Source organism: Chrysochloris asiatica, unplaced genomic scaffold, assembly GCF_000296735.1.
Source record: "Chrysochloris asiatica unplaced genomic scaffold, ChrAsi1.0 scaffold00056, whole genome shotgun sequence".
Taxonomy (NCBI): domain Eukaryota; kingdom Metazoa; phylum Chordata; class Mammalia; order Afrosoricida; family Chrysochloridae; genus Chrysochloris; species Chrysochloris asiatica.
In genome coordinates, this window is record NW_006408574.1 from 11,464,611 (window position 1) to 11,478,100 (window position 13,490).

At 46.1% G+C, this 13,490-nt stretch overlaps 1 protein-coding gene across 1 annotated transcript; it reads left to right on the forward strand.

Annotated features, from left to right (window-relative positions):
- The first annotated feature begins 1,675 nt into the window (after positions 1 to 1,675).
- Positions 1,676 to 11,749, forward strand: MLANA (melan-A). The gene is made up of 4 exons (XM_006863842.1): positions 1,676 to 1,752; positions 6,488 to 6,584; positions 8,477 to 8,590; positions 11,681 to 11,749. The coding sequence occupies exons 1-4, from the start codon at positions 1,676 to 1,678 to the stop codon at positions 11,747 to 11,749; spliced, it is 357 nt and encodes a 118-aa protein (XP_006863904.1).
- The last annotated feature ends 1,741 nt before the right edge of the window (positions 11,750 to 13,490 follow it).

The following is a 13,490-nucleotide window of genomic DNA, read 5'->3' on the forward strand; positions in this document are numbered from 1 at the left end:
ATTTTGAACACAGGGCTCACCCCTACATTACCCACCCGAAAAAGGAGAATTACAGATAAAACACCCACTGGAAAGGGTTTCATGTTGACCCTGCTCCGCTCTCCAGCGCCGGAGCTCATTCCTATCACCCTGTGGGGACCAGAACCCCAAAACCCACAGTAACAATGAGAGAGAAGAAAAGGGAAAGAATTTTCAATGACTGGTTTCAAAGAACACTTTTAATCATGATATTTCTGTTCATGAAAATTTTGTCCTTTGTGTGTGTGTGTTTTACTGTGTTTTATGTTATTAAACAATTTAAAAAGTTGTTTTTAAATACTAGTCATGAGACTTCAGGTTCCTGGTGACACAAAGGATTTGCTCTTGGTTATTGGCACTGCAGGTTAATGCGCTGGACTGCAAAGTCAGTATGAACCGCAGGGTCGGCAGTTCAAGCTCCCCAGCTGCTCCTCGGAAATCCTATACAGGGTCGCTATGGGTCAAAGCTGACTTGACAGCATTTAACAACAACAACAACAGCAACAGCTATCCTAAATATTGGCAGTTCAAAGCCACCCAGCAGCACCAAGAAAGCAAGACCTGGTGATCTGCTTCCCAAAAAGGCATTCCTGAGTCGGTTCCCACTCAGGAGTGTTTCTAGGACAGTAACTCTTTACAGGCGTACACACCCTCCCCTTCCTTCTGCGGGGTGGCTGCAGAAGTTAGAGGCCCAACAACTAACCCACAGTACCACTAGGGCACCTTCCATAAAAATTGTTAATGCCGTCAAGTCGGTTCTGACACATAGCAACCCTGTATAGGATTTCCGAGGAGCAGTTGGTAGGTTTGAACCACCAACCTTGTAGTTAGCAATCCAGTGCTCATCCTACAGTGCTACACCAGGACTCCAAATAAACACACACACATTATTGCATAATATATGTTGTTAAGTACGTCAAGTCATTTCCGGCCCATAGTGACCCTATGTACAACACAACGAAACACCACCCGCTTCTGGACCACGTCCACAATTGCTGCTACTCTTGAGGCCATTGTTGCTACAACTGTGCCAATCCATCTTGTTGGGGGAGTCTCTTTCTTTTGAGTGGACCCTCCACTTAACTGAGCATGATGTCCTTCTCCAGGTATTGGTCCCTCCTGATACTATGTCCAAAGTCTATGAGAGACGAAGTCTGGCCCTCCTGGTTTCTAAGGAGCTTTCTGGTTGTCCTTCCTCCAATACAGATGTGTTTGTTCTTATGACAGTCCATACTATATACTTACACTAAAATAAAATGCTTGTTGACCTTGGATGGCACAAATGGGTAAGAACTGGGCACACCCACTCAGAGGTGTCTCAGAAGAAGGGCCTGGAAAACTACTACTGACAGGTCACAGCCATGAAAACCCCATGAAGCAGCTCTACTCTGAACACACGGGGTCTCTGGGAGTTAGAACTGAATCCATGGCGATCGTTTGGATTTTGGGGGGCAGGGGAGCAGGAGGCGGTTACAAACCTGAACTCTTTCCAAAGCCCTTGATATTAAAAGCCTGAAAGAAGAAGGTATAAGCCGTCTCACAGTTGCTGTACTCCTGGAGAGAATGCAGCTGTGATTCTAAGGGGTGACGGGCAAGGACCCTCAGGTGCATCACATGATGCCACGTGTCCCTCCGCTAGGTGTCCTGACCCCACAGGATGCCGAAAGAAGATGCTCACCTCATCCGTGGTTACCCCAGGAAGGGATATGGACACGCCTCCATCACGGCTGAAGAGTAAGTTCCAAACAAGACCTGGTGGGGTGGGGGAGTTTCTCAGGGGTCATTTGCTGATGCAGGTTGCCAACCCACCTGTGCATGCCTGTCCGTAACCCTCCCTCGTGTTCTTCTCCCTCAAGAGTGAGCACCCCAACTACAGGGTGAGGAGGCCGTGTCCCACATGCAGTTCACTCAGGTTCTCTCGGGCACATCAAGCAAGGAACTAAGAAAGCAGAAAGCTGGACCCTGCTATGGGGTCTCTGGGTGGTGCAAACAGGTCATGTGTTCGGCTGCTAACTGAAAGTTTGAAGGTTTGAGTTCAGAGGCACCTTGGAAGAAAGTCCTGGTGATTGACTTCGAAAGACTTAGTCACTGAAAATCCTGTAGAGCACAGTTGGACTCTATCATGAGTGTGTGTGTTTGCTGGTGGGGTGGGGGGGAACACCATGAATCAAAATGGACTCCATGGTCCCTAACAGTAACAGCAATATGTGTTTATCACACAGATTTCACAGTTGATACCTTCTAGGAAGTTGTGGCGCTGTGGGTTAATGCACTGGACTTCAAAGTCAGTTTGAACTGCAAGGTCGGTGGTTCAAGCTCACCAGTTGCTTCTCAGAAGCTCTATATAGGAGAGTTCTGGTAGCATAGTGGTTACAAATCGGGCTGCGAACCTCAAGGTCTGCGGTTCAAAACTACCAGTTGTTCTGTGGGAGGCAGATGAGGCTTTCTGCTCCCGTAAAGATTTACAGCCTCAGAAACCCTGTACAGGGTCTCTATGAGTTGGAACTGACTCCGCGGCACATAACCATCAACCATAGGTGGAACCAACTCGACAACACTTAACAACAATAACAACAAGGAAACTGGACAATGACTAAGAAAGACCGTAGAAGAATTGATGCATTTGAATTATGATGTTGGAGAAGAATATTGAAGATACCATGGACTGCCAAAGGAGCAAACAACTCTAGTTGGAAGAATTACAACCAGGATTCTCCTTACATCCAAGATGGCCGGATTCAAGATGGCCAGATTTCATCTCTCATACTGTGGCCATATTATAAGGAGGGACCAGTCCCTGGAGAAGGACATCATTCTTGATAAAGTGGAGGGTCAATGAAAAGAGGGAGACCCCCAATGAGATGGGCTGACACAGTGGCAGCGCCAATGGGCTCCATCACAGTAGTGATTGTGAGGATGCCACAGGACTGGGCAGGGCTTTGTTCTGTTGTACCCAGGCTCACTATGGGTCGGAACCTACTTGGTGGCACCTAACAGCAGCAACAACAACCTTCTCGGAGCCCTAGTGGTGCAGTGGGCAAGCAGTCAACTGCTAACTGAAAGGTCAGTAGTTCAAACCCACCAGCAGCTCCAAGGGAGAAAGATGTGGAAGTTTGCTCTCATAGAGACTACTGCCTTGGAAATGCTATGGGACGCTCTACTCTGTCTTACACGGTCACTGCAAGTTGGAACTGGCGTGATGACAGTGGTTTTAAATTATGACTATTTGTCTGGAGTTCCTACAAACAGTTATTGTACTTAGTTGCTAACTGAAAGGCTGGAGGTTCGAGTCTGTGCAGAGGTACCTCAGAAGAAAGGTCTGGCAACCTACAGTGGAAAAATCAGCCACTGGAAAAACACATGGGGTCACTAGGGGTTAGAATCAACTTGATGGGAACTGTTTGTCACCACTACTGGGGCTGGACCTTAGATTCGCAGGCTGGAAGCCACCCAAGTTTGGGTTGTGTTTGTGGGTTTATATACCTCTTTCTTGGGTCTTTAAGGAGTACGGGTGGTGCTGTGGTGCTGGTTGTGTGCTGTGGAGTCGGTTCCGACTCATAGTGACCCTGCACAGGGTTTCCAAGGCTGTAAATCTTTACGGGAGCTGAAAGCCTCATCTTTCTCTCAGGGAACAGCTGGTAGTTTCGAACTGCTGACCCTGAGGTTAGCAGCCCGATTCATAACCACCATTCTACCAGAGCTCCTTATGGGTGGCACTGTAGGATAAGCTAATCACTAGGTCAGCAGCTCAAACCCACCAGCTGCTCCCTTATAAGGAAGATGAGGTTGTCTGCTCCCGTAAAGACTGGCGGCCTTGGAAACCCTACACAGGGTCCCTAGGAGTTGGAACCGATTCCCTGGCAGCTGGTTTGGATTTGGGTTTTCTCTCAGTCCGTAGAAACACCCCAGCTCTTAGACTCCTGAAGTGGTCTCAGAGCTGCTGAGAATGCAGGTCAGAGGTGTGCACCTTCACCTGCAAACTCAGTACTGGGTGATGATGGGACATCATTTCTGGGCTGCAGCCTTAACCTAAGACAAGGCGTTGTGTATTATGATAGATGAAAATAAGTATTTACTACGGAGTCATGGTGTGGCACAATAGGATAAGTACTGGACTACTAGCTGCAAGGTTGGCAGTTCAAACCCACCAGATGCTCCTTGGAAACCTTATACAGGGTCACTATGAGTTGGAACCTTCTCCACAGCACTTAACAACAACAACTAGTCTTCTAGGGGATTCTTGGTGTGGCACAATAGGATAAGTACTGGACTGCTAACTGCAAGGTCGGCAGTTCAAACTCACCAGCCCCTCCTTAGAAACCTTATACAGGGTTGCTTTGAGTTGGGGCCAACTTGATGGTACTTAACAAAACAATACATACGATTAGCCATGTATACGCGAAGGAGAGCTCTGGTGGTGCTGTAGAATAAGCACTGGACTGCTAATCACAAGGTTGGACAGTTCAAACCCACCCACTGCTCCAAAGGAGAAAGATGAGGCTATCCGCTTCTGTAAAGATTCCGTCTCGAAAGCCCTGAAGGGCAGCTGTGCTCTGTCCTCTGGGGTCACTGTGGATTGGAATTGACTTGGTGGCAGTGGATTTGGAAATGTTTGGGAACAGCATCATGGGAACAGAGAGCGGGAAGGCACCCTGGGTGTGCGGCGGGAATGGAAGGGGTAGGGGGGCATTCTCTCAGTTGGGTTCCAACAGGACGAACAAAAAACTGAAATTTCATTTGAACCACCATTTATGGTATCCGCTGCATAAAGTTCATCTGAGATAATATTTGAGGAAGAGTTCTTCCAAAAGTGAAGTCAACCCTTTCATGCTGTTGTTCGGATTTCAACGGTTTGTCCTCCCCAACTATGTCCAAAGAAAGGTGATCCAACAGAATGTGGAATTTATTGAACAACATCATTCATATCTCATGCAAGGAAAGATTTACTGAAGACAATTCAAAACAGGTTTCAGCAGTAATGGACAAGGAGCTGCCAGAAATTCAAGCTGGATTTTGATGCGGATGCTGATGTCAGACGGATCTTGGCTGAAAACAAAGAATACCAGAAAGATATTTACCTGCATTTTATTGACTAGCCAAGAATGGGGACCCTTTTTTTCTGCCAAAAATTATAACAACATTTACAGGCCATAAAAAATTATCAACTTAAAAATTAGCTGCTATGTGTGGAGTCCTGTTGTGGCGTTTTGGGTTAATGCGCTGGACTGCAAAGTCAATTGGATCTACAAGGTTGGCAGTTCAAGTTCACCAGCTGCTCCTTGGAAACCCTATACAGAGTTGCTATGGTTTGAAACCGACTCAACAGCACTTAACAACAACCACAAATGTGTGGTCAAATGTTTAATTAACTCACCCTTAATGTGATGGCTGGAACTGTGGTTTCTTTGGCAGGACCAGACAAAATGATTCAATGGGCTTCATAAAGCCCTTGGGCCAGACGTTCCCCACCCTAGAAAGGCATTCGAATATGGTGGATCATAACAAGTAAAGGTAACATTGTGAGAGATGAGAATTTCAGAACACATTATTGTGCTTATGTGGAACCTGTACACAGACCAAGAGGCAGTCGTACGAACAGAACCAGACGGTGTTTAGTCCTGTTGTACACAGAGTCACGATGAGCCAGGAATGACTCAATGACACCTAACAACAGAACAACAATATGAAACAGAGACATTTGACCACACGAGCATTTCAGTTGTGATGGACCCTTCTGGTGTGGTTACTAGTTGTTCATGAAATAAAACTTGTGTTTAGACGGTTGTACAGACCAAGCAAGAATGCCCACCTACCCTCATCTTCTTGGGTTATCTGGGGGTAGAGGGACTGGATGGCCTTCCCAAGGTGCCTCTGTCCTGAGAGTCTGTGATTCTAGACAGAGAAGGGCAGAGACATGTAGGTAACCAGGAGATCTGTTAGGCTAAGTGTCTCCATACAGACTCAAGGCCTGAGTCAGTGCCAGGGACTAAATTGTGTGCCCTCAAAGTTACTCAGAAGTCCATACCTGTAAATACACCTGAGCCAGTGCCAGGGACTGAATTGTGTGCCCTCAAAGTTACTCAGAAGTCCATACCTGTAAATACACCTGAGCCAGTGCCAGGGACTGAATTGTGTGCCCTCAAAGTTACTCAGAAGTCCATACCTGTAAATACACCTGAGCCATCCCTCCAAAGTTGTCCAGTGATTTGAGGTTGGCTCAGGCTCTGTTGTGCATAATATCGCTGAGTTGGTGCCGATTCAACAGCAACTAACAACAACAAAGCTATTCACAAGTTCATGCCTGTAAATACGGCCCTGTTTGGAAACAGAGGTTTTGTTGGGTGGTGTGAACTGCCATGCAGCGGTCACCATTAGGTTCACACTGTCCACACTGTTGTGTGAAGTCCACCTTATGCATCATCTAGAACAGTGTTTCTGTGCCAAGTTGGTTTTGTCTGTTTCTTGCCAGGGCCGCAGGGATTGGCATCCTGATTGTGATTTTGGGAATCTTATTGCTCCTGAGTTGCTGGTATTGTAGACGACGAATCGGATACAGGACTGTGCAGGTGGGTGTCCTTCTCACTGTGTGTGTGTGTGCGGGGGGGATGAGAGCCCTCCATACCCAGGAGCCCCTTCCCACTTCTGAGAAGTTCTGAGAGCTGGCAGACCACTCAGGAGCCCTGCATGTGCAGCCATTAGCGTTTGGCTGCTAACCAGAAAGTTGGTGGCGATAACTTACCAGATGCTCCACAGGATAAATGGGTGCTACTTAGTGATGTGGCAATCTACTTCTGTAATGATCACTGCCTTGGAAACCTTCTGGGAGATTTTGCTTTGTCCTGTATAGGATTGTTAGGGATGGCTGTAGGATAAGCAAACCACAAGGTCGGTGGTTCAAGCCCACCAACCGCTCTGCTGGAGAAAGATGAGGCTTTCTGCTCCTGCAAAGATGTACAGCCTTGGAAACCCGGTACAGGGTCACTATGAGTTGGAATCGTGTTAGCAGCACACCGTCACCACCATCTAGGGTCACTGAGTCTGAAGGGACTTGATGGCAGTGGTTTGGATGACGTATCAAGGGTGGTAACAGGGAGAGTCGCCCCAAGTGCTGGCCAGAAGGTGGCAACTTGTCTGCAGAGCAGCTGCGACCACAGCATCATGGATTTGTTAGAAATGTAGACTGTTGTATCTCACCCCAGTCTCACTGCATCAGAGATGGAGGAAGAGACCCCGCAATCTGTGCTTAACAATCCCTCCCCGTGATGCTGAAGTTTGAGTGCCACTGCTGGGGGGGGTGGTCTTGAAGGGTGCCAATGTTCAAGGCTCAATTAGTAGGTGGAAGGTTGACGATTCAAACCCACCTTTGAAGGCAAGCCTAGCGAACTGTGATTGAGGGCAACAATCAGCTTTAGCTGTGAAGAATGCAAAATGAAAATAAAAGCAACTAGAAACCTTTGTTATCACCGAGTGCCATCAACTCTAAGCCAAGTCAGGGTCCCGTCCTGACTCTCTGTTATTCTGGCCTAGGGATGGGGGTGGGTGGGTCATCACTCTTAGGCTATGCAAGCACCAAACCAAGCTTTCAGCCCTGCTTCCCTCGTTAGTCCTGGGCAGTACTTACCTTATAAACCAAGGTCAGCTGCCATTAAACCAACTCCAAATTCCTGGTAACCCCGTGTGTATGAGAGGAGAACTGTGCCCCCCCAGGAAAGACCACCAGGCTTTTCTTCCTAAGTGCATGTTAGCCGTGTGTAACACTCGGGGGCTCCAACTTAGATTTATCATCATGGCTGCAACTTGAGTTGCAAGTTCAGAGCTACCACAGTGTTCCTATCAAGAGATACGCACAAACTATTAGGAATGTTTAAGGTGTTCTGCTGTCATTATGTTGTTGTTAAGTGCCATCAAGTTGGTTCTGACCCATAGAGACCCTGTACAGGGTTTCCAGGGCTGTAAATCTTTACAGGGGCAGAAAGCCTCATCTTTCTCCCGTGGAGTGGCTGGTAGTTTCGAACTGCTGACCGTAAGGTTCGCAGCCCAATTCGTAACCACTACGCTACCAGAGCTCCTTTATGGGAGGAAAGAAATAGCATGTCCCCGCAGTCAAGGAGCTCCCAAGTCTCCGTTGTGATATTGGCTCTACTCTTGCCTTTCTGGTTCCATTCCACTCTCCTTGCATTTTAGTTTCTGAGGTTCATCTTTTGATTCACTCTTTCCCTTCAAAAACTTCTTTTGTCTAACAAGTGGGTACCAGGTGCTCACCTGTAGTGCATCCTCACAACTCACAGAAGCAGGTGGTATTATCTTCATACGACAAGGCAAAACCTGAAGCTCAGAGAGGTAAAGTGACTAGACTGAAGATGCACAGCTAGTAGGTGGTAGGACAAAGAACCTGTTCTTCGGACTTGGACTCCATGATGTCGTCTCATCCAGTGACCCCCATGCCTTCATGTTTCAGGGCAAAAGCCTTCATCCTGGTACCCAGAACACCCTGAGGAAAGGACACCCATACAAGGAGCTTGCTCATCAGGAAAGCAAACTACATCTCAAGGATGTTGTCTATGGACCTGTGGTAAGTTGGGATCCTGTGTCTTGGTAATTCTGTGTATGGCCACTTTTAATGCAAGTGAATAAAAGCATCTCTGTTAGAACAAATAAACAAGGGATACAGAGAGATTTTCATAAAGTGTCTTCTCATGCCCAGATTTCCCATGGTGCATAGTGGGAGTCTTACATATACCAGTCCAAAGACAGAACGCGGTTCTCGATAGAATACACTTTTGTTTTATGTTTCCAGAACATTTGTCTTTTTCCTGAATTATATCTGAGTGAAGGAAAGAAAGTGCTCATTCTAAATTGCACGGAACCAGGCTGTGTGGTACAGCAACACCTGCCACCTACAACATTTGAAATAGAGGTCTTGTTGTTGTGAAGTGCCGTCGAGTCAGTTCTGACTCGTAGCAATCCTGTATAGGGTTTCCAAGGAGTGGCTGGTGAGCTTGAACTGCCAACCTTGTGGTTCAAACTGACTTTGCAGCCCAGCGCATGTCTGATATAAGATGTGCTGTAATAGGTACCAAGGCCCACAGGTAGTGCAGATGGGTCACTCTGGACTATTGATCTAAAGGTTGGTGGTTAGCCCATACCTGGTAGTTCTGCAGAAGAAAGCCCTACCCTAGCTATCTACTTTCATAAAGATTCCAGCCAAGAAAACCCTATGGGGCCCAGTTCTACCCTGTAACACACGGGGGCGCTATGAGTCAGCATTGATTGGAAGGTAATCAGTTAGTTTTTCTGGTTTTTGTAGTATCAGAAACCTTATGTAGGGTCGTTATGGGTCGGAACCGACTCAACGGCACTTAACAAGAGTATGAGAAAAAATAATATAAATAGCTGATGAATGATTTTTTAAAACTATTTATTAAAATGTTGAAATGATATTTTGTTATGAATTAAATATTAAAACTAATATCACTGTTTATTTTTGTAATGTGGCTTATTGGGAAATTTAAAGTTACATATGTGGTTGGCCTGATACAGTGTTTCTATTGGACAGCACTGGTACCCATGGGGGGTGGGGGGCTTCAGAAAGCTCATGGTAAAATGCCAGTATCTTTTCATTCTGTTTTCCCACTAACTCTGTGAGGTCCACTCGTGGATGTGCGTACACTGACTCTGTTTGAGTCTAGGCTCCACCACTTAGTAGCTGTGTGACCTTAGACAAGAGACTTGACCTCTCTGTGCTGCAGTTTCCTTATCTGTAACATGGAAACATTGAAAATATCTTCCGGAATTGCTGTGAGCATTATGAGGGGTCTATAAAAAGTGTGTGTAAAAATTCCATTATCTTTCAGTTCTACTTTTCCATGAACCTTCTGAAGCTCCTTTCAGTGTGCTCAGCAGATCTATCAGCAGGTAACATAGTACCATTCACCAGTGCTGCCACATCTCTGGTCTACAGATCTGGAGAGATGAAACACATATTAGTGTCTGTAAGCACTGATGTAGCGCTGTGGGCTAATACGCCAGACTGCAAAATCATTTGAACTGCAAGGTCGGTGGTTCAAGCTCACTAGCTACTCCTTGGAAACCCTATACAGGGTCGCTATGGGTCAGAACTGACTCAATGGCACTTCACAACAACAAGCATTGTGTGATAATTGAGGTTTTGTGTAAAGTTGGCTGGATCTGGGTTCCCAGTGGTTTGACAGTTAAGACGGAAGGACTCCTGTTATAGTGTTGTAAATTAAGCACCAGACTGCTAATCCCAAGGTTGGCAGTTCAAACTCACCAGCAGCTCCTTGGAAACCCTATACAGAGTTGTTATGAGTCAGAACCGACTTGACGACACTAAGAGCAGCAATAATCCCCATGATGAGACCTAATAGAATGTAATCACTAACCATAATGACATCTGAAATGAGCAGCCAATCAACTGAAAGGAAGTTTATTTGGGGGTGTGGCCTGCAACACCTTTTATTTTACAAGATTTAAAAGGGAGAGAGATGGGAGCAAAGAAGGAGGGCAACTACTAACTCCGAGAAAGAAGAGCCAGAAGTGGAGTGTGTCCCTGATCCAGGGACATCCGAGACGCATGGAGAGCTCCAAGGAATGCTGGGCTTACTGATGCTGAAAGGAGACCAGGACTTGTCCATGGAGCGACAGAGAAAGGGAAAGCCTTTCCCAAGAGCCGGTCCTCTGAATTTGGACCTCTGGCCTCCTAAACTGTGGGAGAATCCATTTCTGTTTAAGTGTCCACCCCCCCGTGTGGTGTTTCTGTTATAGCAGTACTAGTGAACTCAGAAAGGAGCTCTGGTAGCATGGTGATTACGAGTCGGGCTGCGAACCTCAAGGCCAGCAGTTGGAAACTACCAGTTGTTTTCACAGGAGAAAGATGAGGCTTTCTGCTCCAGTAAAGATTTACAGCCTTGGAAACCCTATGCAGGGCTGCTATGAGTTGGAACTGACTCCTCCACAGCACACCACCACCACCATGGAATCCTGGTGTAATGCTGTAGGATAAGCACTAGACTGTGAACCACAAGGTCAGTGGTTCAAACTCAGCAGCTGTTCCTTGGAAACCCTATGCAGGGTCACTATGGGTTGGAACTGACTCCTCAACAACAATGAACTAAGACACAGGGTAAAATATTCATGATTAGGGTTTAGTGCTTCTACTGACAAAGCAAACCAGGCATAACTCAGCTGGGGTTTTTTGGAGATTTGGAAACTCCCCAAACTCTATTTGTCTCTATCCTTCCCGCAATAATGTTTCAACATACCCACTTGCGAAATGTTAACTCCTACTACTTGGGCATCAGTCCCTCGGTGACACAAATAGTGTGCTAGACCACTAGCCAAAGGTGGGTGGTTCAAACTCACTGAGTGGTGCCACGGAAGAATGGCGTGGCAATCTGTTTCTAAAGGTTAGTTTTGAAAATTCTATGGAGCACAGTTATACTCTGTACTCACGAGATGGTCATGAGTCAGGATCTACTGGACAGCAATTTACAATGACTGAACTGGACAGAAGTTAGACGTGAACACTTAGAAGTGTCTGTCAACAGCAGCTGTATGTGTATAGAGTGAATTACTTTGCCTTGTCTCCTCCCCCAGTAACGAATGTCCTATGGCCTAGCCCTGTTCTCTTTTATTCTCCCAGGTCCCCAATGCTCCACACACCTATGAGAAACACTTTGTACAACAATCACCACCGCCTTATTCACCCTGAGAGCCAGAGACGCCGACACGGTGCCCTTGAACGCTTCTGCTCAAGACGACTAATGTTCTGCACTTGAAGTCACGTCGAGTTCTTAGGAGATGAATGAGCAGTACTAATCAAGTGAGGCAGTGATGAGAAATATTAATATGGGGAAAACTTGATCAATAAACCTTGTAAGAACACAGGAATAGTCTCTGTCAGTAGTAATGGCTCATAAATCTATAGACTCTTTGTTGTTGTTATTAGATGCTGTGAAGTTGGTACTAACTCATATCAACCCTATGCACAACAGAACAAAACAGTGTCTGGTCCTGTGCCAACCTACGCTTGATCCCACTGTGGCTGCCACTGTGCCAATCGATCACGTTGCGGGTCTTCTTCCTTTTCACTGTTCCTCCACTTGTACCAAGCATGATGTCCTTCTCTATGTCTGCACTATGAAAGATGAAGTCTGGCCATCCTGGTTTCTAAGGAGCACTCTGGCTGGACTACTTCTAACACAGATTTGTTTGTTCTTCTGGCAGTCCATGGTACTTTGAATATTCTTCTTCACCACTGTAACTCAAACTCATCAGTATTTGTACGTGCTTCCTTATTCATGGGTCCCTGGGTGGCACGAATGATTCGGCACTCAACGATTAGTTGAAAGTTTGGCAGTGGGAACCCACCGGAGGCGCCTCAGAGGGCAGGCTTGGTGATCTGCTTCCACACGGGGGCTCTAAGTCAGAACCTAGAACCACTACCACCATCACCACCAATGTCTGGGAGGAGAGATTTACAACAATAAAGATTATTGATACTCATATGTTGTTGTGAAGTGCCACTGAGTCGGTTCTGACCCATAGCAACCCTGTGTAGGGTTTCTGAGGAGCAGCTGGTGGGCTTGAACCACCATACCAGGATTCCTGATACTCATATGGGAATTGTTATAAGAACCCTGTAAAATTAACAATATGGGAGGGTGGGGGTGGGGAGGGGGGAGGAGTTCAAAAAATTTATGAGAAAATTCCATTATCTTTTCATTCCATTTTTCCATGAAGTTTTTGAAGCCCTCTCGCATCTGTCCCCATACATTTTAACTTAAAAGAAACAATACAAAACATTCACATACACACAAAGCTACCTCCAACTAAACACTTTTACAATTAGTTTAGTACTAACCTCAGGCTGATGTAGGAATTTATACTCATAATTCTTTTTACCCTTCAGATTTTGTGTGATCAATTTTCAGACGGAAAGTACTGGTAGAATTCATCATCATCGTCTTCAGTGGTAGGTGCATACATTTGTATAGTGGTATTAACTTGGTCTTCCTTATTGTTATTTTTGTTATGTGCCGTCGAGTTGGTTCTGGCCCATAGTGACCCTTATAGGGTTTCCGAGGAGTGGTTATTGAATTTGAACTGCTGACCTTACAGTCCAGTGCAGTATCCCACCGGTATTATCCTACCACAGACACGATTGTACTTCACGATAGATTTTGAAATGTACTTTTTGACGAGAATATGCCATTCCTCTTAAATTTGTTGTTCCTGGCATAGTAAGCTGTACGATTGTCCAATTCCAAATGGCCAATACCAGTTAATTCCAGCTCACCAATACTTAGCATGGAGTCCTGTGTAACTGTAGGATAAGCACCGGACTGTTAACCATAAGCTCAGTAGTACAAACCCACCAGCCGCTGCTTGGAAACCGTATCCGGGTTTGCTATGAGTCAGAACTGACTCAGTGATAACGAACAACAGTAACA